Genomic DNA, 27964 nt, shown 5'->3' on the forward strand with positions numbered 1-27964 from the left:
GTTAGGTAGAAAGATTGGTGGATCTTTTTCCTACTGGCAGGAAATCCAGCAACTGCTTTTCTTAACTTGGCCCACATTAATGTTGCAGCGCTCTATTGCCTTGTTACTGAGGGAGCAGTGGCATCTGGGAGGTGGGGTTAGATGGCAGACATGCTCCTTTTGAACATGCATGCAACATCAACACACATATGGAAAGGCTGGGGCCTGCATCATGATGCCACTTCTGCCATCTTGCTCATATTCATGCACACACAGAGAGGGACGTCATATGAGGCAGATTGGAGTTTAGCTGTGAGCAAATTATACTGGCATATTTTTTGTGCTCCCTCCCAGATGGGATGGAAGCATATTAAAATGGCTGCCAGGATGAGGCCCTACATGAATTCACCAGGAAGGAATTGAGCTCTATTATTAATTAATTAATTAAACTTGTATGTTGCCCAATTCTCAAAGACTGGGACTTTATCTTATCCATAGATCAAGCTGAGATTGAAAAAAGTTTTGAGGTGATAGATTGAAGCACTTCTGAATAGTCCTGCTCAATGAAAACATCAAGTACAGAATTACTTCACCCTGGCTTGCTTCCTCCTGTGCTAGTCTTATTACTATTTTTAACCAGGGGATATTTTTTTAAAAAAAAGAAATTCCTCTCCCCCCGACCCCCCATCCTACCCCATACACACTTGCATCCAGCAATGGTAGAGTTCAAGTTTAGGAACCTGCCACCTCTTTCTGCTTCAGGTGGAGATCAGCTCTTTCTAAGGCATAAGCAGACATATGCCCTCTGCACCTGCTCGAAAGCGCTCTCCATGTAAAGCGTCTAGCGAGCCCTGGGGTCCGAAACTCCCCTCTCTCCCGTCCTTTCGCATACCTGCCCGCCTCAGCAGGACAAAGGCGAGCTAGACGGACGGCGAGCGCAAAGCCCCGCCCCCTTCCCACCTCTCCATCCCAGCGGCGCGTTTTTCGCGGCAGCTGCAGGTGCGGGAAGGCGGGGCCGAACTGGCTGTCATTCAGCCGGGGCCGGCTGGCTCCCCCCACCCGCGCCGCCAGCGGAGGTCTTTGCAGGAGCTCGCATGGGGCGGCGGGCATGGAGAGATACACCTGGCGTGCCAAGGAGCCTCGATCCGTCTGTCCCCTCCACGCCCGCTGCTCTCGTCGCGGCCGCCGCCGCCGCCGCCGCCACCACCACCACCACCACCATCAGCCCCGCCACTTTTGGTCAAGCACCCTTTAGCAGCCACTGGGCGTTCTCCTCGCCGCGGAGCAACCGCCGCCAACGGGAGAGAGATCTGTTCATTCCTGTCATAAAGTCGCTTTAGGCTGCCTCTCTGCACAGCCCCCTCAGATGCGGGTCTTTGCCACCCTGGAAGAGGGCTCCACTTCCCTTTCCAAATCAGGAGCCAGCCTCCCTCCCTCCGATTTATCCCACCGCTTCCAATTCATCACTGTTCGGGAGGATGCCTTCAAACAGCTTAGCGGGGCTGTGGTTTTGGCTTTTCTTTGAAATACTGCTTAAGGTATGTATGTTCGCCCAGGGCAGCTGTGCCGAAGGCGCTGCCTCCCGCTTTTCTCACCCCACCCGACCCTTACAACCGCAGGAATGACGTCAAAGCGAATATCTCCGACTCGGGGATGTTCTCCTAAATAATGTTAAAAGTTTTTTGCTTCTTTGTAAAATTGAACCGCATCCACTGAGTGTTTGCAAGATATTGGGGGGGGGGGGGCAGCTGTCTCTGCCTCTTCCTCTCTTTCAAATTTGCTTGCATTTCTTATATCCTTTTATTTCACAGGAATATGTGGGTCAAACGGCAGTTGGAAGCCAACATCTCCTCTTTCCCTCTTTGGATTCAGAGTTGCTGTACTTCACAGATAATAGTGGTAAGTCAACAGAACTCAGAATATTTGTCATTGCACCTCAATTTTACTAATTTTCTGACTGATCGTGTTATATAACAAAGGATAGCAGTGCTGTATGCAAAGTGACTGATACCTGAAAACAATCTTTTGACTTCCTTTATAATCCTTTGCAAATGCCCCAACTCTTCACTGATAGTATTTCAAGAGTATAAATGCCTGTACATGTTTGCTTGGAAATGAATTCCATGGTGTTTAGTAGTGTGGTTATAGAAGTGCAATTTTAATGTGCTGTATTATGTTGTATGAACTTTCAGAGGAGTTATCTGAGATTTTGTCACACAATATGATCCTGTGAGCATTCAGAAACTCCTGTTTCAGGGCTAGGAGAATTGTAAAACAGGTTGTTTACATTGTTTAATCTTAAGCATGTTTGGAAATATATTCCACTGTAATCAGTGAGGGAAGTACACTTTCTTGGAATTTAGCCCCACCAACATAATGGGACTTGCTGTCAATTAAACTTTCATAATATTGGCCGTATAATTCTGTAGGGATTCAGATAAGAATAAGCTAAACATTTAAAACATAAACAATTAATCTGTTAAATCTAATTTATCCAGTTGTTAAACCCACATGGGAGTAAATGATACTGAATTCTGAGGCTAATTCCAAATAATATGCTTATAAGTGGGCTATTTAAAAAATCTTGCTGCTTTTTATAGGTGCCAAGTTCTGTGTTTTATTAGTAAGACTGAACTATTGAATTTATCTGCTGATATTTGGCATAGTAATAATTGTGAAATGTGGGCTATATTTGATCTGTTTCATTGCTGTATGTCAAAGGATTGAACATAAGTTTCTTAAATTAAACTGATATATTTGTTACTGGCTTTCTTCCAGTCTAGAATTGCTACCCTGCAACTTAAAACCTAACAATAATAACTTAATGGATGAGGAAATAACACCCACACACATTCAAGCTAATGAATAACTGTTGCTCTCAGTGAGGTCTTATCATGTAGCATTAGGAACCTAATAAAGATCAGAGCCAACCAGTGATCGCTCTATGTTTGCCTTGCAAATATTTCAGAATAAGTCTAAGTAACTATCCTGTGTGAGAACATATACCCATGTGCCCTTTTCTCACAACTATGCTAGGAGGAAGTTCAGCTTTTATTACAATCATAAAACAACCAAGCAAATATAACCCAATAATAAAATTATCCCAGTAATAAAAGTAAATAACAAATATTAATATTTTTAATAGTAAGTGAATATAAATATTAACGTTAATGAATAGCAATGCTTTTGACTGCTCATCTGGTCACTTTAAGTGCCAAGGAGTATCATCCAAGTGAGTGAACGCACTTCCAAAGGGGAGACACTCTGCTTGGCCCCTCCTCTACTGAATATGCAGGAGAAAAACTGTCTTCCTTCTCTGGTATAGAAAGTGATGGGATACTCAGCCCTCCTCCAGCAGCCCAAGGTATTTTTATAGTGGACAGAGAAGAGTGGAAGCTCCATCTTCCCTGCCGGGTGTGAATACCAAGAGCATGTATTGGTTAATAGTACATGATGTCTCCAATGTTATTTATTTATTTTGCTGTATTTTTATAGTGACCTGCTCAGTTAAAGTCCTGACGGCACACAATATAAGTAAGCATTAAAACTGACAATGAAACAATGCTTACAAACAAAACAAAAGTTCCCCAACTCCATGAACTGTGTTTGCCAGTTTATGGAAGGTTGATGAAGAAGGAATGACACAAGACTCCAGAGGTGAGGAGTTCAAGAGCGCAAGGGCGATCCCAGAGAGGGATTGCTTCGGGGCCCATGTTTCTTGGTAGTCATGCAGGGGTGGAACCCTCAGCAGCCCCTCCCTGCCTGAAGGGTGACCTCATCCAGAGCTAACAGTGGAATTGTTGTGAACTGGGGGGCCTCTGGATCAGCAGCCACCACATCATTCAGTGGTGGGATTCAGTATGAGCTTGTTTCTACCTATCCAGATCCTCTCAGCTTCCAGACAGAGTTAAGACTGTCACAGTATCTACAGCCTGGCCTGAGGGGATGATGCACAGTTGAGGATTATCAGCAAACCAATTATACCTCAACCTGAGCTGGTGGAAGATCTTCACCAACAGCTCCATATGGATGTTAAAAAGTAGTAGGGAGAGTGCCAAGCCTGTAGTACTTCACATTACAGCACTCACTGGCTCAACTGCTTTTCCCCTCAAATGGAACCACTGCTAAGGTAGATACAGAACCATCACAATGTAGCATCTCCAACCCCAGGAGGCAATCCAGTAAGATATTATGGTAGATATTATGTTGTACTATTTATGTTTTTACTGGTTTTAACTGTTTGGTTGTGAACCGCCCAGAGTCCCTCCTTGTGGGGGAGTTAGGCGGTGATATAAATTTGATTTATAAATAAATAAATAAATGGTAACAAAAGCCACTGAGAGATCTAACAGGACCAAATGGGTCATACACCATCAAGATCCTGGCAAATGTTATCCACAAGAGTACAAGTGCTGTTTCTGCCCAGGTCTGAAATCTGCCAAAGACCCAAATAATCATTTTCATCTAGGGTCCTCTATAGCTAGGCCACCACAACCTTTTCAGTAACCTTTACCAAAGGGAGTGTTGGAGACAGGATGTATGAAAATATGGCTTCTTTGAGAGAGCACTACCAACTTTTTCAAGGCTGATGACATCACATCCTTCCCCCAAAAAGCATAAATCACCTCTTGAATTGAGCCATGCATGCCTTCCAGATGCCTGAAGAGCCAGGAGGATGTGATTCTAAAGACATGTTGTGACATTCATGCTGCAGAGGATCCTATCCACTTCTCAGTCTCTACAAGCTCACACAAGTCCCATGTGACAGTGCAAGGCATTGCCCCATGCATCATATCAGATTCTGTCCATGTGCCATCTAACTAAGAATGAATATGAGTGATTTGGTCTTCAGACAACCTTCTCTTCAATTCATTCATTCATTCATTCATTCATTCATTCATTCATTCATTCATTCTGTGCCTTTGAGATAATGTTGACTCCTGGCGACTGTGTTAACTACTACACCAAACTGGCTTATTCCCAGGCTATAATTTAGGCACTCTTGTTCTTCCATTTTGGGAACCACCAAACATCTGATCCTTCCTTATTAAGCTACCCACAGTGCCTGCTGGTGCTATGGTTGGTATAAATTCCCCTATCTGGTGAGAGATGGGCAGACAGTGTATGAATACACCTTGAGGGCATCAGCCTTAAAACATCTAGGACAGAGGGGAAGGCCAGAACCATGAATCATTATGCCATCAGAATGTTAACATCAACATAGCAAAAACTGGGGTTCCATTAAGGCTTCCCATGTGAAAAGGCTCCAGGAGGGAAATGTCTCTTTTGCTTGACTACCAGTCTGTTCTGCTTTTGTGTTAGATATAAAGCAGTGTTTCTCAACTTCAACAACTTTGAGAGGTGTGAACTTCAACTCCCAGAATTCCCCAGCCAGCATGGGTTGGGATTTGAAATCCACACATCTTAAAGTTGCTGAGGTTGAGAAACACTAATACACAGCAAGTGAAAACCTCTTTCATTTCTTCAGAGACCTGATGATGAAAGGATAATGTCTTCCGCACCTTTACTCTTCCTGTGTGCTTGGCATGAAAAACAAGTGGGCTGGCAAAAGAGGCAGGAATACTTGATTTCTTGTCTGAAAAAACAATTTGCTAGTCTATCACTGTTTTATAAGAGTTTCTGGAAAAGAAGAATGAAGCCCCTGTTAAGAGTGAAAAGCAGGCCAGTAAAAAAAGTTTGCAGTTCAGTAACATTTAGTTGATAATTTACTAGGGTGTATTAAAGGAACGTATGTACAAATGGAGTAGAAATGAACACTAGAGGGTGCTAAATGTGAACATTGCTATTCTAAAACATTCAGTTGCCTTTGATTTGCGTTAGGATATTTTATCAGGAGCTTTGTATGATATATTCTAAAACAGCCTTCCGCAAAATAGCACCATTTAGATATATCTACAACTCCCAGAATCCCCAGCCAGTACAGCTATTGTCCCAGAACATATCTGGCTCCTGTAAGAATCTGGAAAAAAAATCACATTAAAGATATGCTGCTTTAAATGATTTGAATCCTTAAAGCAGCAACATCTTTTTTTGTGTTTGGGCAGAAGCCTGAAAAAAGATTTTTTAACACTTTGCTGATAGCAGAGAGGTGGTACACTCATAGGAGGTTCAAAGCATTTCCTCTGAATCATTTTTTAAGCAAGCATAGCCCTATTTTGAGGCAGCAAATGAAACCAGTGGGATAATTAATTTTGTGGCAAAATTATTTTTCCTACCATGTTTTCTTGTGCATCTGGGCTACAAAAATCTGGGCATCCACTAGATAGCACCCCAGAGTTAACGTTTTCTGTATGTCTTTGCTGCCATCTCATAGACATCCAATTTTTTGCAGCTCAGAGAAGCTGTTCCAAATATCCTGATCCAAATTCTAGTGTTGTAAAAGAGAAAAGTTGAGGTAAGGAGAATGGATGTGTTCTTGTCCCCTATCTGCAGTGATACCTGCTTCTCTTCTCCTGCCTCGGTGCATCCAAAAACATTTGTACAGGCAAATTCTTTCTTGGACTGGTTCTTATGCGCATGTCTCCTTGAGTCAATTAATAAGAGCCAAGTACACCCTCCTGAACTGTTTTGAAAAAGGACAGAATGATGATTGAATAAGCAACAATGTACATGTGTATTGAGAAGTAAGCCCTGTGGAATTCACTGGGACTTCCGCTAACATAAAGCTGTCTAAGATTGCAGCCTAAACATATTCAGAAATGTGCATAGTATTTCTTCTATTATCTGTGTTATTCACACTGAGATCTTTGCCTCCTTTGTCTGACTTTTTTTTTTTATTACAGCATTGTACTGGTTGGTCGGGTTTTATTTCAGTTAATGGAAGCAGAAATTACTTCAAATACTAAAATAACCTATCAGAAGTAGTATTGTCTGTTTGGTAAAAGATGATTTATTTTCAGAAATGGGGAACTTCAAGAGGCATTTGACTAGTCAAATAAATTGCTTTCAGTTACTAAATCATGATTAAACTGGGCAGGAGTTTGAATTAAAGGATCTCTGAGATCTCTTCCACCCTCCCACTGTCATTCTGTGATTCTGTGACTTTTGCTGAACTATAGCAAGAGGACTTTTTTTCTCTCTCTCTCATGTTCTTTCACACAATATGCTGTATACAGTAACGTAAGGTAGAAAATGTTCCAGTCCTTTATGCAGGAAAAAAAAATAAATACATGGGCTATGTTGTATATAGCAAAGCTTTGAATGGTTTATTTGGTTCAAAGAGTTGATTGACTCACCAGTGCCCCATCAGATCTTCAGCTGAATCTGTGAATCTATCCCAGGTGATTGACTCAACTACTTCAGAAATAATTGAAGGTAATGCAGGAATTTAGGGACCTTGCACTCTCAAACACTGTCACAGCTTTTCCTTCCACATTTGATCAAAGCGTCATAAGTTTTATAACTTCCACAAACCCAGGAGAGTGCTGGTATGATGTTTCTTATTTTATGGTACAATTTATTTAGGCGGGGTGATTTGTGGGGGGCTGTGGGAGGACGAAGGAGAGAGAGAGATGAAAAAATAAGCTTAAGATTTATTTATTGCATGAGACTGTGTAATTGCAGTTAGATTCTTGTATATATCATAGACCATTTCTTTATATCACAATGTGCTAGCAACAGTGATAACACCCAATTTCTCAGACTTAAGGAAAAGCCACACAAGTAACGTATAATGTGTTATTCCCAGAAGAGACTACTGTAATACCAACAAGCCTGCAGCTCAGAAAAACAGGCAGTCAGCTGACAATGAACTCTTCAATATTTGGAAACTTTTAAAATGGTTTTTGAAAGTTGTTATATTTAAACTGGATACTTTCTGCACTGATTCAATATAGCTTTTCTATAGATTTTTATGACAATTGGGAGTTGCGCTATCTTACACTTTCCTCAGGGGTGGTAATCTCTGTCTTTAAAAGAAATGCAGGGGGAATATTTTAAAAAAAAATATTGCAGTAAACCCTTTGGATCACTCCAGCTAAAACATAGCAAAGTGAATGTTCTCTCACTCTGTCAAAAATGACTCAAATTCAGATGATTGCCCATTTTCTCCATTATAACTTCTGGTTGCATCTTTTGGTGAATCTCAAAAAAAAAATAAATGAAATATTTTTGCCTTTGAATCTTGAATCACAAATTTGCATAGATTTTGCCACCTCCAGATCTTGATTTCAAACTGAATTTTAGCAGGTTAGCACACCCCTGGTAGGTACAAACAGCCTCCCCTAGAAAAAGAGAATACAATTCTAGGAGTTCTGAATTAGAATTATCTCTGTGTGAAATGGAACTAGTAAGCAGTGAACCTGAAGATACTCTTATGCACTCTCAGTAAAAAATAGTTGTCAGTAGACCACACATAGTTCTTTTGAAACCTAAGATTAGTATATGGATTATTTTTAGTATCTCTTGGTTTGGGGAGGATGTTTTTCAATTTAAGTAACATAAGGCAAGATCCTATTGCCTTTAAATATTTACACTAAAATATCTATATAATATAATATTATTTAAACCAATTTGTTGTGTTTTAATTTTTTTTTATCCTATATATTTTAATGTGGGGTACATTACAAATGAAAATTTTCTTTCATTGATTGCAGCCAAATGTTGGAGTTGCTTGAAGTTCTCAGTTCAGGTTGGCATCACAGTCTTAAACAAGTCATTCTTTCATCTTTAGCCCTTACCTCTCACTACCTTTGTCTTTTCATTGATATATCAATGATAGTTATCTGGAGTCTTAATTTAGCTAACATTGTTTTAGTAGGTAAGTTGCAAATTGAAATATATTTGTGGATGCTTGGAACTGTACCTGCCATTTGCATTCTGATTCTACGTCTTGACTGATTACAGAATATGATATTGTGACAGTATATGAAGTAGACCAAAATGGGGATTATGTAAGCCATGCAATTTCACACCATGAAAGAAGGAAGCGATCAACTTCAGGGGGAACAACTGACTCATTACATCTCCATCTCCAAGGATTTGGCCATGACTTCCAACTTGATCTTAAGACTTCCAACTTTCTTGTGGCACCTGGGTTTACAGTACAAACACTGGGCAAGGGGAGAACCAAGTCAATACAGACATTCCCATCTGAAGACTTTTGTTTTTATCAAGGCGTTTTGCGATTGCACAAAAACTCATCTGTAGCACTTTCAACATGTGGAGGCTTGGTAAGTAGAGATGTGACAAATGCTCCAATTTAAGGTATGTATATTGAGGAGATTCAAATTGGATAGAAAAAGTCCTGTTTAGGTAAAATACATGTGAGAATTTCAGTAGCAAGTCATACATGTAACCATTTATTTGTGATAAATTGAGAACTCTGCTGTCTAATATACCCATATGATATGGAATGTGGTAATTTTGAATAGATCTTCATTTACCAGGAATGGTAATGAAACCTCCATGAAGCTCTCTTCTTCTGAGTTCTCAGGCTTCAGCTGGAAGCAAGACTGGAATCACTTAGAAAAGCTCACCCTACCATACACACACCCCAAAAATAAAAAAATCCAAAAACTGTAGTACCAGTTGGAGATTAATCCTATTTATAAAGTCATGTTTCAAACCTTCTTATAGGTAGTTGCCCATCCGAGCTAGTGGATTACTTGGTCCCCTCTTTTGAGCAGGCTGGCTTATTTCCATTTGATCTATGTTTTGACAATAATCAGATTTGTTCATATCTTGCTTTTTACTAACAGTTGAGAACTAACTCTGTCATGCTGTGAAGAATGGCCCTGTGGTAACCATGCCAAAACATTGGGGGCAGGGGGGGCTTTCATTCGTTATAATACCATACTAGGAAGTAAAAGAAGGGAGGGTATTGAGTTGGTGCTCAGTGGTGACTCAAATCAAAGTATTTCTTGTGATCAGGCCACCATTCATTGCCCCAGTCACAACATCTTACGTGGGAAGGAGAACAGAGAGCTTAGAGGCTGAAAAAAGTCCTCAGTTTTACCGGTCATTCCATCTTACTGTTACCCAGTCTCCCATCCTGAGCCATTGTGTGTTGCTAGCCAGCTGATATACCCTAGTGACTGATTTGTTTTATGGAAAAAAACAAGTGAGTTAAGTTCTTATACCAGATTTACCAGACAACAGTGAATTTCACATAGTTTCTCAAAAAATAAATATGTGACCACCCAGAAAACTTAAAAACAAACAGAAATGTTCTGTAAACAGTCTAGCTTCCTTAACTTGTCATCTAGGGTTGTTAACTCCCAATGAGACCAGTCCTGGAGATTTATTCCTCCAATTAATGTGTGTATGTGACATATTGTACTTGTATTAAGCTATGTATATGTATACACATGCACTAGCTAGAACCTGTGCTCCCAAAAAGACAGGGCCAGTACAGAAGATTAAATTACTATAATTGTATTAATGACTATCAATTAATTGCTTGTGAAGTATAGTATCCCATTTGTAAAATTAATTTAGCCCTGTTTTCATATGTACAACCATTCACTCACAGAAAAGCTATTCTCTCAACCACAAGTATAAATATTCTCAGAGGGACTTTAGAAATTTGAGTTCAGCAAAGCAAACAAATCTATGTATGCTTACTCTGTGGTAAGTTATATTGACTTCAATGGCCCCTATTCCCAGGATGCTGCTATGCTGGCAATGGTTCTGTTTCAGCTGATGAAAACTGGGGAAGAAATCAGGTTTTTTTTCCCTACTCTTTGCCCCCCTCCCCTCAAAAATATAGGTTCAATAGAGGTGGGCTTTTGTGGTGGGCTTTTCCAATGCTAGACTATGAGGAAACAAAGCTTAATTTTTCCAGTTGCCACTTTGTATCACATACTGAATTAGACTGGAATATCTCTAGATGACCTGGGCCAGACCTGGCCTGCAATTTAGATTTGGTTAGTCACTGCATACACTTAGATGAAGTCCTATATTGACTAGTTTGCTAAGCTACTCTTTTAAACTAACCCTTCTTTTGCTTTTTTCCCCATAGTATCTGCTATTCTATATACTGATATTCTGATTGGAGATTATGGCTATATTCTTGATCTCAGTCAATTGATCCTTAATGGATCTAATTCTTGAAACCTTTTTAAGGCAATTTCCATCACCAGGTATCTTGTGGCAGTAAATCCCCTAAATCAAGTGTGAAAGAAGTACTTTTCTTTTACCTGTTTGCACTACAGTGATTCAAATAATCAAGTAATCTAGTGTGATGAGGAAGATAGAAGGATTCATCTGCTTCCTCTTCATTGTGCATAATTTTGTTAACAGTATTGTTCAACCCACTTGTCTAAATTGTGTGTATTGAAATTGGATTTCACACATGCATTTTCATTACTTGATGACCAGAGGCATCCAAAGAGCCAAGACGAGATTGTGACTGTGCAGCCAAAGCCCTTGATTGATTGCCTGACACTTTTTAACATCATATGCACATAAAAAGGGGTGGGTTTTTGTACATGCAGTCATGACCACCATCTTGACTTTTTGACATCATGCAGATGATGACTAGAGTATCAGACATATATGATAAAGTATCATAGGCTAAGTAAATAATGCATCTTGGTGGGGATTCAGCTCATATATTTGACCAGCAAGTCATGAGAAATGAAGTGAATGATTTAATGTTTTGAATATTGTGTTTATATTTTATTTGATACTTTGATATACAGTGATTGAAGATGCTGGCTAAAGTATTTGTGAACATACATTTTTACACTATGTATACCAGGATTGCAGTACTTATGTGTAACCAATGAATTGAATGCAGACATCCAGTCTGGTAATACAGCCTGCCAAGTGCTTCAATCCCCTTTAAAAAAAAAAAAAAAAGTACACGTTGTCAGCAAATAAGCTTATTAGGGTACTGGTGTGCCTCTGTTAATGCATTTTCAACCTATTTGAAATGCAATTGAAATTCTTCACTTTCATAAAAGTAATATTCTCATTCTTCTGTGGAGATGGGAAATTTCAGAAAAAATATGTAGGTTGGGAAAATGTGCATGTTCCTTAATAATTTGTATTATGATAAGTTATGAACTAATTTTAAAACCAGAAATGCTGTGCCCTTTCAGTCTCCTTGAACTGCATGTGTTTCCTGGAATTCTGGTGGAAAATATAGCATCAATTGACCGCACTCTAGGAAGCAAGTTGGTGCTCTGAAATTTGCCTCTTTTTTTTTTTTAAGTTAAAAAGTTCCTTTTAAAACATTAAGCATTTTCTTCTTTGCTAAGTCATCTTACTTTTTAAAAAATAATTTTATTAAAGATTACAATTGAAAAGATAAAACTAATACGAACTAGAAAAAAATAAGAATAAAAAGTAGCGCAGAAAAGAAAAGAAAAAAGAAGAGAAAGAAAAATAGAAAAGAAAAAATAATAAAGAAAAGAAATATATAAAGAATTAACTTCCCCCTTCATCACAAGTACTGTATAAACAATTTTAGTAACTTATCACCTTCTCTTAAAAAGCAGCAAATGATCTCTTCTTCCTGTACCTCATCTCTTATCTATAAACAAAATCTTAAAGCCTTGTCATTCAGTCCTGGTCAGCAAAAGTCCATTAAGGGTTACCAGAGATAGCTACATATCTATTTTAACCTTGATCAAATAAACCAACTTTATAGTCCTCCCTTGTACTTTTAACAATCTTAGATTTTGATCCTTTAAAATAATGTCCTAGAACTTGATTTCTTTTCATTTTTTTCTTCGTCCCTTCTCAGAAAATCCTTCAAAACTTTAACAGGCCTCTTTTGTAAATCCAGTGTAGAGAAATTATCCCAATGATTCTTTTGGTTTGTTATTGTATGCCCCTTTTAATTATTAAAACATCAACCAGTTTCATTTGTATAGCCAGTATATCATCTTTTTCCATATCTTTCTTGTAACCTGTTGTTTTTAAATCCACGTTCAGATCAATTTCAGTCTTGCCATCTTACTTTTGGAATGCCCAAGGAACGGCCTTATAAAATGGGCAGTGCAAGAAGCATAGATGAGAAGAGATTCTGAAAATATCCACATTATGTAAAAAATGAATCCTCCCAAGTTTTAAATGAAAATTTCCACCCCCTGTTTTGGGAATGATTTATTTTGATACTTCCCCTATGCAAATGGACAAAACTGGGTAGAACCAGGATTACTGGAAGAGTGCTAGTCTCTATTCAATCATATATATTTGGTTTGGTAAGTTAAATTGCTAAGAACCTATTCATCAAATAGACAAACTAGAAAGCTATTATTAGCTGTAAAACTTGGTGTAAATATTCATGCTGTTATAAACACACATTATTTCTTCATATGGGAAGTATATTAATGAACTGCAATAAGTATCTGTATATTAATATTGAAAACTTGTGAAGCTGGCTTTAATTCCCTATATAGAGATGACTTCACTTAATTACAAATATATTTTGTCATGGGATAATGTGATGTTTATCTATTAGAATGCCAGGATTATGTTATTTCTTTGACCAAAATCCCTTACTCCCACCCATAGGTTCCACCCAGGAAAGAATGTCTAATTTACATTCAGAAGTGTTTAACTTTCAGCTGATTACTTATTGAAACATTGGGTTTAATCAGAAGTAACTTTCAAAGCGATTTGAATTTTTTTCCACTTTCATACTATAAAAACACTGATGAGACAAAGAGGCAAATCAATTAATTAACCAACCACCCCTGCATACTCTTGGAGAAGATTTGTTTGACAAGTGTTTCCTATTCCCTGGTGACTATAAAACAGCAAAAGAATTTCTTGCTTAGAGGGTTTAATATTCTCAATTTATATTCTCAATTTGACTACTTATGACATCTCAAGTTGTATTAATTAGAAAACTAAGGCCATGAACTGAGTTATACTTAGTTGCACATACTTTCACAACTCAGTAAATGAGTTCTCCTTTTTGGGTAGGAAAAAAATTCTGTGTATGAGAGTGAATTTGTGATGAAACATCCACATAAGGAAGTTAGTATTTTAGTTAAGTATTTTGTAGTGTATCAAAAATATAGATAGTAAAGTACATCTCTTAAGGGAAAAAAACTAAACAATGACTGTAACATGTCATTATCAGGACCAGTTGAAAAATATGATACAACAGAAAAAGCTTCTGAGTCCCATGGGACTCCTCAAGATGGGCAATGAACACAAACAGGAGAAAGAAGAGAAAAGAGGGCAGGAAGAACATGCTTTCAAAACTAACCATTTGTGGTTTTTACCAAAAAAGACTGAATGAAAAGAAGCAATGAATCTGTGTCTTTTGTTCTAAAAAAACAGAAACTATTTCTGTTATTCACATGAACCAATCCTGTGTCCAGGTAATCCTGTTCCTGGGTTAATTTACTACAGGTTTATAGACATACACACACACAATTCCATCTTGTCATTATTACTTTTGATACTGTTAAAAGTGAATTCCTCAAATTTTGGACATGTATTTATGTACAGGTAGTCCCCAATTTAAGAATGAGTTCTGTTCCCAAGGTCTGTCCTTAAGTCAAATTTGTTTGTAAGCCAGAACAGTATTATTGTATAATACTATATAAACAGTATTGTGCAATTAATTCAAACCATTGTGTATTTAACTTGAATTTTGCTACAATAGGCTCCATTCTTAATTATGGGTCATCTGTAACCCAGGCATTCTTAACCCGCATTATGTATGTGGCATATAAACTGAGGATGACTATTTCAGCATAGGAAAATCCCAGCTATCATATCTTACTGCCAGAACTAGCCCAGTACTCCCTGGAATGCAAATGGTCTTTGGTTCAGTCTGAAAGATATTTTGTCCTAATTGGAATCTGAATTTCAGGTTCAATTTTCTTTTTCTCCCTAATCATAAGTTTCCCTGGATATGGAACTTTCACTTGGTTTTCCCACACCATTGTCAGGTATGTGCTAATAATGCAGCATATTGAGATCCATGACTGTGTGTTTTGTAAGTTGATATGACAACACAATAACAAGTAGGACAAATAGAGCTTGAAAACTCCAAAAACTACAACAGGTTTGACCCAGAAGACCAAAGAACACATGACCTTCTTATTATGAAATATAAATTCATAGTGGTCAGTGGTGCAAAAGACCTATTAGCTCATTCAGTCTCTTTCTTTGCCAGATTTCCCTTTGGTAGGGTTTCTAATTCTGTCACCAATGTCATTTTGGAATTCCCAAATGGCTAGGTTTCTACACTTTTTCCAATGTTTAGTATTAAATAGCCCTGGGCAGTGGTTCAGATCTGATTCCTAAACAATCCTTTGCACCATACAGGGGGACAAGCATAATGTTTGTCTGCTATGGTTTGAAGCAGTTGCATTTTTCTTCCTGGACCACATGGCAGTGCATGGCTGCTTTTAAGAGTTACAGACAGGTGGTACATTTTGGCCCCCACTCACTCTGAAGGGCTTCTTGGCAGTCAAATGTGAATGGCTGCATAGCCCTAACATTACATAGGTGGATGCTACATAATATTAGGAAGCATTCCTGCCATTACAGTTTTGGGAAAAATTAAATAACATTTTGCAGTAAATGTTACTTCTTCCTGTACATTAAGAGGAGCACAGATCTGGGACTTCCGGGGAATCAATGGCAGACTGAAGACGGCTTTGCTTTTAGCAGAACTGATGACCACGGCAGAATGAGGAGTGCACGAATGGATCAGTGCCTCAAAATTCCTCTCCAGAAAAAAGGGAGGATCTGGGATCATCCACACTGCTCCATATAGACACTCCCCATGACAAGACCAAAAAACAGGAATCTCCGGCAGGTTTTAGAGCTCTAGGAGCTGGGAGAGTCAGCTTTGCCCAAGCCGTGGTTCAGATCCTTCAAAGGGACACTGGATTCACCCACTTCCTCTCAATCACTTCTGGAAATGGCTTGTTAATTGCTTTTTGGATAATAAGAAACTTCAGAAGGACAAACTGTACTAAACTGGGTGATTCTCCTTCAATCCTCAGCAAAAGACATTTCATATAAGTTTAAGGACTTAAAGAAAAAGAGTTTATTCAGTAAGCAGCAAAAGGGTGATTAGAACATTGATTTTGGAAAGTTATAAATTGACTAAGGGGTAAGATTTCCTGGAAATAAGATTTTGAAACCAATTATAAGAATCCTTCCTGTGGTTTATTTAAAATCCTATTAAAAATATATGAAGATTTTGAATCTAAGTGTAAGAAATCTTTCCATGGGAAAATGTTGTGGATTAGAGAAAAACATGATAAGAGGCCTTGAAAGCTGGTTATTAGAGGCAACCAGAAAGAACAAAAGATTATAATTAAAGGAGAAGGCCCATTAATGGAGAAAAGTATTTTAACTCTGGAAGTATTCAAGGATATTTGGGAACAATGCCCTCAGAACTTTCTCTTAAGATTGTCTGCTTCCATAAAAATGGGTTTAAAAGAGGAGATAGAAGAGGATACAACTGAGAATCAGGCTGTTTTGGATATGGATTTTAAAATGACAGGATACAAGCATAATATTGACAAAGATGTTTCACAGGACTTACAAATGAAATCAGCTGATGCTTTAATAGCTAAAAGGGACACACAAATAATAAATCAGAAGACTGACTTGGATGTGTGGATTTTAACTCAGAAGAGTGATTTGGACAACTTTCTTATTTTGGACTTACAAAAGAGATGTGTTATACATGAAGGAGTTCCTGAAAAAAAGATAAAGAGAGAATGAAAAGAAACCAGCGTTTGGGACACTACTTAAAAGGAATAAACTTCTAGACATTTAAAAGCAAAAAGAAGGACTATAAAGTTGGCTTAATTGACCAAGGTTAAAATATACAGTATATTAATTTTTTTTCTAGTAGCTTTTAATTGTTTTTTCTTGACCAGGACTGAATGATGAGGCTTTAAAGATTTGTTAATAGATAAGCTATGAGAAGAAGAGATTTTTTTTGTTGTATTTTTTTAGAGAAAGAGATAAGCTATGGAAAGTGTTAAACTTATGAAGGAGTTCCTGAGAAGAGATGAAGAGAAAATGATAAGAAATTAATTTGTGGGATATTATTTGAAGGAATTAAATATCAAGATTTTCAATACTGTATGTTGTTGTTTCTGGAACTCTTAATGCAATTTTTCTTGATTAGGTTTGAATGACGTGGTTTTTCTTGACCAATTTTAAAGATTTGGTTATAGATATGAGATAAGATATGGGAAGGAGAGATTTTTGTTGTATTTTTGGAAAAAATGATAAGTTACTTAGTAAAGGAAAGGAATATGAAATTGATTTACTTGTTTAAGGCTAATATATATATAATGGTAACTATTAATGGACTTTTGCTGATTAAGAATGAATGATGAGGCTTTATTATTTGCTAATAGATAAAAGATGAGATATGGGATGAAGAGATTTTTGGTTGAAATGTTGGAGAAAGTGATAAGTTACTGAAATTGTTTGTACTTATCTTTATGAAGGGGGAAGTCATTTCTTTATCTATCTTCCTTTTTTCTTTATACTTTTTTTTCTTTCCCCCCTTTTTTTCCTCTCTGCACTTTTTATTTTTCCTTTTTCTTTCTTACATTTTTTTTAGGTTGTATTAGTTTTTTTATCTTTGCAGTTTTAAACTTCAATAAAAATTATTATTAAAAAAAAAAAGAGGAGCACAGATCTGTCACCAAATCTGTGTTGCTCTGCTGAGGTTGTTAATGTAAGTATGATCTGAACCCCTGGCCGAAAACTATGATTATGAAGTTTCTTCTTCCCCACTAGAACAGGCATTGATATGGAGTGAAGATAGAGAAAGCTCATAACTAAAGAGAGAATTTTATAGTTCCTTGTCAATATGTAACAAACTGGTTAGTTCTACACAATGAGGCTTTTGTCCTGAAACTGTTCTGATTGCAGGTTAAAACCCAGGAAATACTGCTCTGGTCTGTTCTCAGATTTTGTGATATTTGCAGAAATCAGGACACTCGGAGTACAGACATAATTATACTTAGGCACCATCAATCAATTAGCTCTTGCTGCACCCCACCTACACTGTGGTCCTAAACATATGTTCTTTTCCACTCTTCTAACAAATTTATGAAAATATCTTTGTGGCCTTTCCCTTTACTTGGTGTGGAGATGTTTTCTCCCCCTCTACAATTTCTGAAACTGCATTTCAGTTCCTTTGCAATCTAGCGTGCCACACTGCAGCCAGAATGTAGATGCTGGGAGATAGTCTTGGGCCTCCCCCAGGGCACTCCTGCTGCTGCTTATCTGAGGATTACCTTCCATTACCATTAGAGAACATCTTGCATTTCTGGAATACTATAAGAAACTAGAAAGCCCTCAAGAATTCCACCTTGCCAAACATTGTTTTCTCCATTACACAGCTGGAATCAATGGACCAAACTTTTGTCACCTATCCTATAAATGCTTTCCCTCCCCCCTTTGTGGGAGCTTAGCTCTTGCGACAGAACATATCAGTGACAGGCTTTTTGAAAGAGATGCTAGTAAAGATGCTAATACAGTAAATCTTCATCTTGGCCTTATCACTTTAAAAAATTTAGTAGTCCCTCCCAGTTTTTACCAACGTTCATCTGCAGACCATGCCTTCAGCATGTCTTGAAGGGAGATTTTATAAGCACTCTGTTGAATAGTGCCTGTGTCACTGTGGTACCAGTCAAGGGGAGGACATTATTCACAATATCCTTCACTGCCCCGTTTACAATAAGATTAGGTCCAAATTATTCATGGTAGGTAAATGCAAAGTCTCCACCCACAAATGATTAAACTATCTTCTTGCAGGTGTATTTCCAACTTTTAGTAATATGGTTGCTACTTTTGCATGTTGTCATTTAAACTCAGAAATATTTTTAAGTTCTTAATCATAGCCCTGGCTTTATCTTGTTTTGACCTCTTTGTATGTAATACTGTTTTATTATTCTATTCTATTCTATTCTATTCTATTCTATTCTATTCTATTCTATTCTATTCTATTCCTTTGTTTTATTGTGTTTTATGCTATGTTGTATCGTTATGACCTATGGTTACAACAATGAAACAAGTCATAAGGACATGAGGACAGACTACAGCCTGGTCATGTTCTTTTTGCGGTTACAATCATAGTGAAATTCTCTCTTTCACTGCAGACTTCTAACATTTTCTCTTAAATTGCCCCATGGCTCATTTCATGCTGTTCTCTTGTAGCCTGAACAGGGTACATTATTCCAGATAAGGGACGAGAGGCTACACATATTTGTCTCACTCCCATTGTCTCCCACCCCATGCCATCCCTGCCCTCTCTGTCTCTGATCTCCACTTATTCAAAGGGATGGCCTGAAGAGAGCTTACACTTGTTTGGCACAAGCGGGGCTTCCTATCCTGTGGAAACTTCTATTTACCTTCAAGTGAATGCAGATAGAGTTCCCTGAAACTCTATCAAAGTGGGAAGATCAATGACTGAGCTGGAATTTGGGGCTGTAAACAATGCCCAGATATCTCACATGCATTGGCATACCTTGTTCAATCATAACACCTGTACAGAGCTAATGAAACCTGAGCTGGTGTTAGTTGTGGTTAGCATTAGAATAAAGATAGTAGGTCATTGTTACAAGTGACAGGGTAGTGGGAAAAATTAGCTTAGAGAGGAGGCAATATCTATCCGTAGGCTAATTTCTGCTTTGAAAATCTTGGTTTGCCTAGAGCCAACATTAAGTTTAGGCATGTTGTAAAAGGGGCAGCTGAAAGTTGAGCATGGGAAGAGAACTGAAAGAAACATTCTCAAAGATTATTGGAAGTCACTGGCCTTGTTGTTAACTGTGTTTTCTTTTTCTAGTCAGGCTTGATCAGGACCCAGGAAGCTGATTACTTTTTAAAACCACTACCTCCAAATATTGCACTTAAACGTAACATTTCTGCTCCTGGTGGTCACCGTTCTCATGTACTGTATAAGAGATCGACTGAACCTAAACTGGTAATCAATAATAATGAGGTAATTAGGAATGATGAGAGTCAGCAAGAGGCTCGCAATCATGTTTTTCAAGATAACCACCATTCTCACAATTCTGAGTGGCGCCAAAAACAGCACTTTTGTGGAAGGCGTAAAAAATGTATGTAAAGATGTCTCTTCCTCTGTTTATTATTTGTTCTATGTATCTTAAGATTGCCAATTTGACATTCAGTTCTGCTTTTTCCAGTAAACAAATGTCTTCACAGATAAGATGTGATCTAAAAATGAAGTTAAACTGAACATTTGCTACTGCTTTGCACAATGTGATGTGTGAGATGTTTGTTCTAATGCAATTCCATATCAACTGTACAAGCAAATAGACATGATTGTGTTTGTAGTGTAAACTTCTTGTCATGTTAGGGTTTCACTGTTCAAAATTCTCTTTTCCTAAAGCTGGTACTCCTGAACTATAAACAAACAATCAGTGATGTGTTGCATCTAATGCTTTCTTCTATATTTTCCACTATTATTAGTGCTCTAAAAATTAAATTGGCTTTGAGTACATCTACATATTTCCCCATTTTTAATCTGAGGAGTAAATAACTTGGTATCATAGATGTTTGGGGTTTCAAATCCCATCAGCCCCCAACCAGTGGGACAGAAAATATAGTTCAAATCACCTCCAAAAAATCAGGCTGTCAATTCATGCTGTCTCTAAGCATCTTTGGCCCAATCCAGTCAAAATGAAGCATTCTTAAGCCTCATTGATTTAACCAGGGGAAATTTATGCACAATTTAAATAAATGGTTTTTTAATATGCTAAACTTTGCTTGGACTATATTAACAATGTTTAAGTTCTGTTGATTTCAATTAATGCATAAAGTATGAAAAGATCTTACTTTTGCCTGGATTGTGTCTTTTGTTTTCATTTGTTTCATATTTTTAATGGGGGGGCATTCAATATATTAATTGACTTTGCAATTTCTATAACTGTTTGCAAACATTTTTTCACAGCTCAGCAAAGTCAGAGGGATTGCAAATGCTCAAACCAGTCCCTATGCACTTAACTTAAGAATATACCAATAGGGTTCATTCTTATAGAATGCTGCAATTTTTTCCATAACTTCCTTCCCATATTATTCAAGATTTATGGGAATATTCTGTGATTTTCTGTACTGTATACTTAGTATATGAAGCATTGGATGGAAACAAGGTTTAATGGGAGGAAGTATCGTGCTAAAAATTATAAGGTAGCACAGCCATGGACTTGGAGTACATGTAGATCTCTATATTGTGATGCTGGAAATGCATCATATCCTTGAGCTATATTCTTGCTTATATGGGCAGCTTGTTCGTTTGGTTTGATTTTGTCATTTACATGAACCTACATAACTCTGAGTCTTATTTGAACATCTTTTGCCTTGTTTCTTGCAGATATGCCTCAGCCTCCAGGTGGAGACACCTATATCTTACCAGATGAATATAACCTTCTACTGAGAAACAAGCGATCTCTTCTGAAAGCTCATAAGACCAAAGAGTTCAATGTTGAGACTTTGGTGGTGGTTGACAAAAAGATGATGCAAAACCATGGCTATGACAATATTACTACATACGTTCTAACTATACTTAATATGGTACGGATGTTCCTTTAAGTTGATTACTGAACATTTATTCAGAATACATATTATAATTTTCTAAACCCCCTCAAACAAGAATGTGCCTCTCCTTGCCCCCAGCCAAAGGATTCTTCTTGTGTGATATTGATTCCTATGCTGCCTTTAATAGAAATCCATTGCCCATCCCTGGTGTACAGCAACATTCACTTCTTCTTGGATATGAGTAACATTTAGCAAGTATGTTAACATTCCACATCTTAAAAGTATCACTTGAATACAGAGCCCCACAGTGATGCCTCACCCATCCCTAAGGGGCAACTGCCTCATGACACATTAAGATTCTTGCAGTGTCTCTTCTTCAGACCTCAGCTCCCCTCCTACTTTTCCCTTTGAGAAAAGCAAGGGATGAGCATAGCCAACTTGCCACTTCAAAGCACTGGAAGTCCTTGATGCAGAACCTGCAGGGCCACCTTGATCAAAAGAAGACCATCACACTACTGGTGCCCTAAAGTGGTGATTCTCTAGGACCTTCATAACATTAATGGGTAGAAATGACTATCAGGAAAAAAGGAAGAACTCAGGTTTTTCATCTGTTGCTATCATGCAGCTGGAAGGACACATTTTGTTTCCCATTGCTGACCTCAATGTACATGTGCTTCTCTTTATGTATCTGTCTATATGCCTGCGTGTATGTATGTATGGACACAAGCACATGCAGGCATATTCTCAAGTATCCTTCAATGAATAGGAACAAATTTCACATCAATGTAGATCAGTGTTTCTCACCCTTAGCCCACATGTCTTAAAGTTGTCAGGGTTGAGAAACAACTGACGTAGATTGAGTGTAGACAATTAGCATGAAATACGGTCATCTTTTATTGAAACTGCTGTGTAAAGCTTTGTGTATACATGTATGAGAAGCAAATAATAACATATAATACACACACATATATAACTTTTTTCTCTTTTCTATTTCTTTTTCTGTACTGTTTATATAAATAAAGGCAAAAATTCGAGGCTACAGGATAGCTATGGATGAGATCAAAGATTATATTCTCATTATAGTTGGCACTGGTCTAGCAAACTCTAATAGTTTGATGATTTCTTTAAAATATATTTCAGGTTTCTGCTTTGTTCAAAGATGGAACAATTGGAGGTAATATCAACATTGCAATTGTTGGCTTGATACTTTTGGAAGAAGAGCAGGTACAGTATATTCAACATTTTAAAGTAGAATAATTAAACTTGGTTTTTAAACCAGATCTTGGGTTCAATTCCTGACATCTCAGTGCAGAAGCATTATAAGATTAGATCAGTCTTTCCCTAGCTCAGTGCCTGCCAGATGTGTTGAATTACAATTTCTAGAAATGCATGCTGTAAGGCTGCTTCAGAGAAACTACCCTTTATCATTGTAGTATTCATACAATCTTGTATTCCTTTATCTTTATGCAAATGTAAATTTAAAGAGAATAAACTTATGAAACAGAATGTTCAGGATTGTGCTTGTTAGTCTTGTGCGTAGACCCAGTGTGATAAGCACTTCTATACAGTGGGTGTGAATGTGTATGTGTGTGTGTGTGTATATGTATATGTAAATAAGCTATCCTTGGGTACACTAGGACAGCCAATATATATACATTTTTACATGCCTAAATGGAGAAAATCTTAGAGTAAAGACCAGTCCACAGGTGTAATCATGACCTTCCTCCTACTCCATTTCATCCATTACATCCATGAATTTTTGTTTTGCCTATATGGCATCTACAGAGGGATTTTTAATCCCCAATTATGTTTTTTTGATTTGCTGTGTGTTTCAAATCACTCATTCCCAACATAACAATGTGCCTTGTTTTTCACAAATGACATCCTGAGCATTTGGTATTAAAACCTGGCCCTAGTTCTCAGAGAAGCTGCAAGCTTTATGCCTCATCCTCTGACCCTCTTTATCCTGAACTTAATCTTCTTCTCAGATCAGAGGCAGGGTATCAAGTGACTTGGTGGGACATAGCTCCATCTCCTTGGGTATACTAGATCAGGGTTCCTCAACCTTGGCGACTTGAAGATGTGTGGACTTCAATTCCCAATTCTGGGAGTTGAAGTCCACACAACTTCAAGTCGCCAAGGTTGAGGAATCCCACACTAGATCATTCCTCTGAACTATGGACCACTGGGAAGGAAGGGGCCTGGATCCTGGAGCACTATGCTTGTCAGGACTATGGAAAACGAATGTTAGATGCCTTAAGGGTAAGGGAGTGCAATTATGACACATCAAATGGAACTGCTGGCTTTTCTGCCACAGCAGTCTGGATCTATAAGCACAATTGCTTAATGGTGTTCGAAGGGCCTGGGCCAGACTACAACATCACACATTGGCTGCTTCACCGTAATGTTTAGCCAGAATATTTTTACCCACAGGTCAACAAATAATTATGGACTGATTCACACCTCTGGCTAAGCTACAATGTATGATATTTGCACATCCAGTAAAGCCAAGAGCAAACAAACCTCAGTATGGCTTTGTGTCTTGTATGAACAGCCATTCTCCCAGAGGTTAACCAAGGTCAGATTCTATGTAGCCAAAGTTCAGAGGGAACTAGATTTCAGTCCGGTGAGGCCAGAGGTCAACAGGGCAGGCTACACTAAGCACTAAGAAGAGTTAATTTGTGTAAGCAATAACAGGCAAGCAAGGTATCAAGTGTCAAAAGCTGCAACTGAAATTCAACATAGCTAGAGGGAAACAGAAAATGCCCGGGCAGGGGTCAAGTTCCAAAGGGAGTGACAATCTGGAGAAAGAGAATGTGCGTTTAGCCAGGTAAGACTGTTTCTCTGGTGAGACCAAAAAAAATGCATATTTAGGCTGGAATATTATAGAGATTATAGAGCCAGGTTATGATTTACAATTGATTGACAGAGTGGTTCAGACTGATGGCCTTCTGACAGAAATGCCACATGATTCTAGTATGGTTCCCCTCATAATTCCTCCTCATTTCAAATACCATTCTGTCCCCTCTCATTCTCAGTTATGACTGAGAGAGAATTGCCAATTCTGGACTGGTTTGAACCAGAATTGTTAACCACGTTTCATAGTTGTCATGAAACATGATTAACCATGGTAGCATCACAAACATAAAGGAAAAATCTGTATATCACTGAGGAACGAATAAGTCTATGTCTACCGCTTAACTGTGATTGAAGGATTATATATGCATAGCCCCACCAGGAGATGTGTTTCATGGTAAACAAAAAGCCAGAATTTTTTATCTTCTTCCATTGTCTTTAGTGAACAGGGTGCTAACAGGCACATTTTTATTCTGAGCACATTTCTGGAGTATCCAATGTAATACTTGAAGCGCTTAAGCATGGTGGTTTGAGGTAACATCCTTTCCCTGTTAGGCCACGAAAGAAAAACTCCAGACTATCATCACTCCAGCTGTTACAACTATGTTGATGGTACATTAAAGTCTATTTTCCCATCATTTATTTCCCTCCTTCCTTTTTTTGCTTTTGAATTGACTCCAAACTCCTGTACAGTAGAAAACTCTGCTAGCAATGTAATGCTTCATTTTATGTGCTGAGCGATCAGGGCTCCTGATGTGACAGCTTAATTACACTGAATGTTTAGCTTTTCATGCTGGGACCATGTCCAACCTGAAAAGAGTAGGAAGAATAATCTTTTGATCTTACACCTGTGACATAATTTTCCTTTATATCTCTGGCTTGGAAGTGCTATTCCTCTAAATCTTTTGCTTGCTGTTCTGTTGCTTTTGAGTCTATCCATAACAATACATGTGTGCTATTGATCATATAAACAGAGCAGAGGGAGCTAAAAATTAATTAGCTAGAAAATGGGAAAGAACTTACAGTTTAAAGCCAACTATATTCTACAGCTGCCGCTTTGAATTGATTAATCACTTGGAGTTGTGCATAGGAAAATGCCTTTGTGTGGCTTCTCTAATAATTTTAATGAAATGTAAATGCTATTGAAAGAAAAGGCAGGCCTTTCTCATTGTTTTTCCTTAATTTTTCTCCCTATGCTTTATTCCAAGTCCAGAGGAAGAAATAATATTAGACAGACATAATATATTAATCTCGTTGGAGATTCTATTGATTTGTCTATCTACCTCCCTCCCTATGAAGACAACTTAATCATGTTATTTTCTGACATTCTTTTGTTAAAGTGGGGTGTATCTTCTGGATTAATTTATTATTCAGGGTCCATGCTTAAAGCTAATGCTCAGAAACCATACGTTTTAGGCTTGATGCTTTGGTGGTTGACACATTTGGGAAGCAACTGATTTTACTTTTTAAAATTACAGTATGCTAATATTGTGGACTAGATCCAGCTGTAGTTGTGGCCAAGTTGTTAGTTGCTCATGGTGCTTCATACAAACATATATCCTTATGTTCCTCAAAAGGCTTATCTGATAAGTACCAATGGCTTGAATGGGTACAAAAATCTCAACCAACTGCCCAGACATGACAATCTGTCTTATTGGAATTCTAGCCTTTAAAGTTAATTAACTCTCCATAAAGTCTTTTTTTTTTCTTATAACTTACTCATAAGTGCAGACATTGAACCCATTTATGCAATATTGCTCTCCAAAATATTTGAACAAAATCCCTAGATGAAAGGAGTTTCACTTCACCTCTTTTCCACTTAGCCACTCGTCTTGCTTCAGTATCAGGGAAGAAAGGCTTTGAAGATGGCTTCATATATCCTCTCTGCAATCAATACTCTTCTCTCCCAATCCCAGATATTTCAGGTATTTAGTTATACAGAACAGCAGAGAAGGTAGAGGAGAGAAGAAAATATTAAATCCAGTATGTTTGCCCTCCAGATTTTTTGGACTAAAACTAGAATGGCTTTAGTTACCATAGTCAGTCATCAGCTGTGAAGGGTGGTGTCCTAAACAAATGGAGGTACCTGATTTCTTAACTTTGCTTTTGAGAACTATTTCACAAACCCTAGCCATGAGTACAAGAAAACATGGAGGAATTAGCACAGGACATTGAGATAGTCTACTTTTTGGAGTACCACCCCTAGTTCACTACTATAAAAGTTATAGGTGAACATTGGGTCTTGCCTTATTTACCAAAAATGTATTATTTAGGTTTCCAAGGACAGAGCAAATAATCCATTGTGATCCAGGTAAGCTGTATGTGTTGTAAACCTCACTGTGCATGCACAGTTGGCTAAAAGTCACTGGAAGAATTAGAATCTGCTGGAATCTGGCAACACCAAGAATGAAATGATGGCTTTTGAAAGTCAAAATGTATTCTGGAGGAGGTTTTTAAAAAATATCTGAAAATAGCGAAACTATTTTTTTACTGAGGAAAGTGAAGATGTGTTACCAATCTTGCAAAAATAATAAAGATTCTAGAATTCCTCCATCTCTATTATTTCTTGTTATCATATTTTCCATAACCTTTTTTAGAATTACATTATTTGGTGAAGCAAATGACTGTGATTTAGAAACAACTGCTCCATACTCTTGTCTCAACTGGTTCCAGTTGCTAACTGAAATTCAGAGAGAGAAAACAACAAATACAGTATTCTGTGTTCCAAGATGCCATATCAACACATCTGATAAAACCACAGAAGAAAGTGAATTAATAAACTGAAGAGAGTTTGTGCAATAATAATCAATGCTCATTATTTATTAATCACTTGGCAGGATGCAAACCAGGTCTACAAATCTGGATCCATCCAAGCCAAATACTTTTACTAGCCAGGTCTGGTACTCTGCTAAGTGCTTGACAAATATATTAGTTTTTCAGTCCTAGGAAGAACTCCTATATCAAGGCCCTGATGGTTTGCCTGGGCTTGGCTAGTGAGTTGCATTAGGCAATACAAGCCTTTCTAACAAGTTTACATTAACAATAGGTCTTTGAAGTTCCTAAAAATGTCAAGTTGATTCTGCAAAGTAGACCAAAGCGTGGGACATCAATTTATTTTGTCTAAGCTGTTTTTATCTCTACTTACGTAGAAGAAAAATGGTGGTGTTCTGTTGTTGCTCAATCTTGCCCCAAAATGCTGGTCTGTTTTTATTCAGTTGTGAACTGTATTAAAAAAAACCTGTGCTCATTTTTACTTTCCAATAAAAAACTGAAGGGAGGTGCTCCTTTGTTTGACTTGTCTGCAGCCAGGCCTTGTGATTAATCACCATGCTGACCATACCCTGAGTAGCTTTTGTCAGTGGCAGTCTGGGCTGATGGGAAAGGATGGCAGCCGCCACGACCATGCAATTTTACTGACCGGCTTTGACATCTGTTCCTGGAAGAATGAGCCTTGTGATACCTTAGGTAAGTCCTTGCTTGCACTGTAGCATGAATGCGCCAAGGAGCTTTGGCAAGACTGATGTCTTCAACTGCAGGTGCTAAATACCTGCAATCTGGCTTCTGTCCTGATACTGAGATGATGAAAAAAATAAATAGTCCCATTATTTAAAATATTTTTATAGCTTTGTATCATGATAACAATCCAGTTGTTGCA

General features: G+C 37.9%; 1 protein-coding gene across 4 annotated transcripts in view; it reads left to right on the forward strand.

The window, feature by feature from the left end:
* Positions 1-1006: 1006 nt before the first annotated feature.
* Positions 1007-27964, forward strand: part of ADAMTS16 (ADAM metallopeptidase with thrombospondin type 1 motif 16) — an 81672-nt gene continuing 54714 nt past the window's right edge. For 2 of the 4 annotated variants that reach the window (XM_025163475.2, XM_007423317.4), the window contains exons 1-7: positions 1008-1517; positions 1791-1878; positions 8845-9170; positions 19742-20015; positions 21290-21489; positions 22594-22677; positions 27615-27774. In XM_025163475.2, the coding sequence (XP_025019243.2) occupies positions 1458-1517; positions 1791-1878; positions 8845-9170; positions 19742-20015; positions 21290-21489; positions 22594-22677; positions 27615-27774 (1192 nt within the window). In that variant the 5' untranslated portion in view covers positions 1008-1457. Of the gene's footprint in view, positions 1518-1790; positions 1879-8844; positions 9171-19741; positions 20016-21289; positions 21490-22593; positions 22678-27614; positions 27775-27964 lie in introns of those variants that run through there. The other 2 variants (XM_025163474.2, XM_025163476.2) reach the window with 2 other exon arrangements.

This window comes from Python bivittatus, unplaced genomic scaffold (assembly GCF_059951505.1).
Source record: "Python bivittatus isolate LINGU-HERP-01145 unplaced genomic scaffold, Pbiv_v1 ctg000960_np1212, whole genome shotgun sequence".
Lineage (NCBI taxonomy): Eukaryota > Metazoa > Chordata > Lepidosauria > Squamata > Pythonidae > Python > Python bivittatus.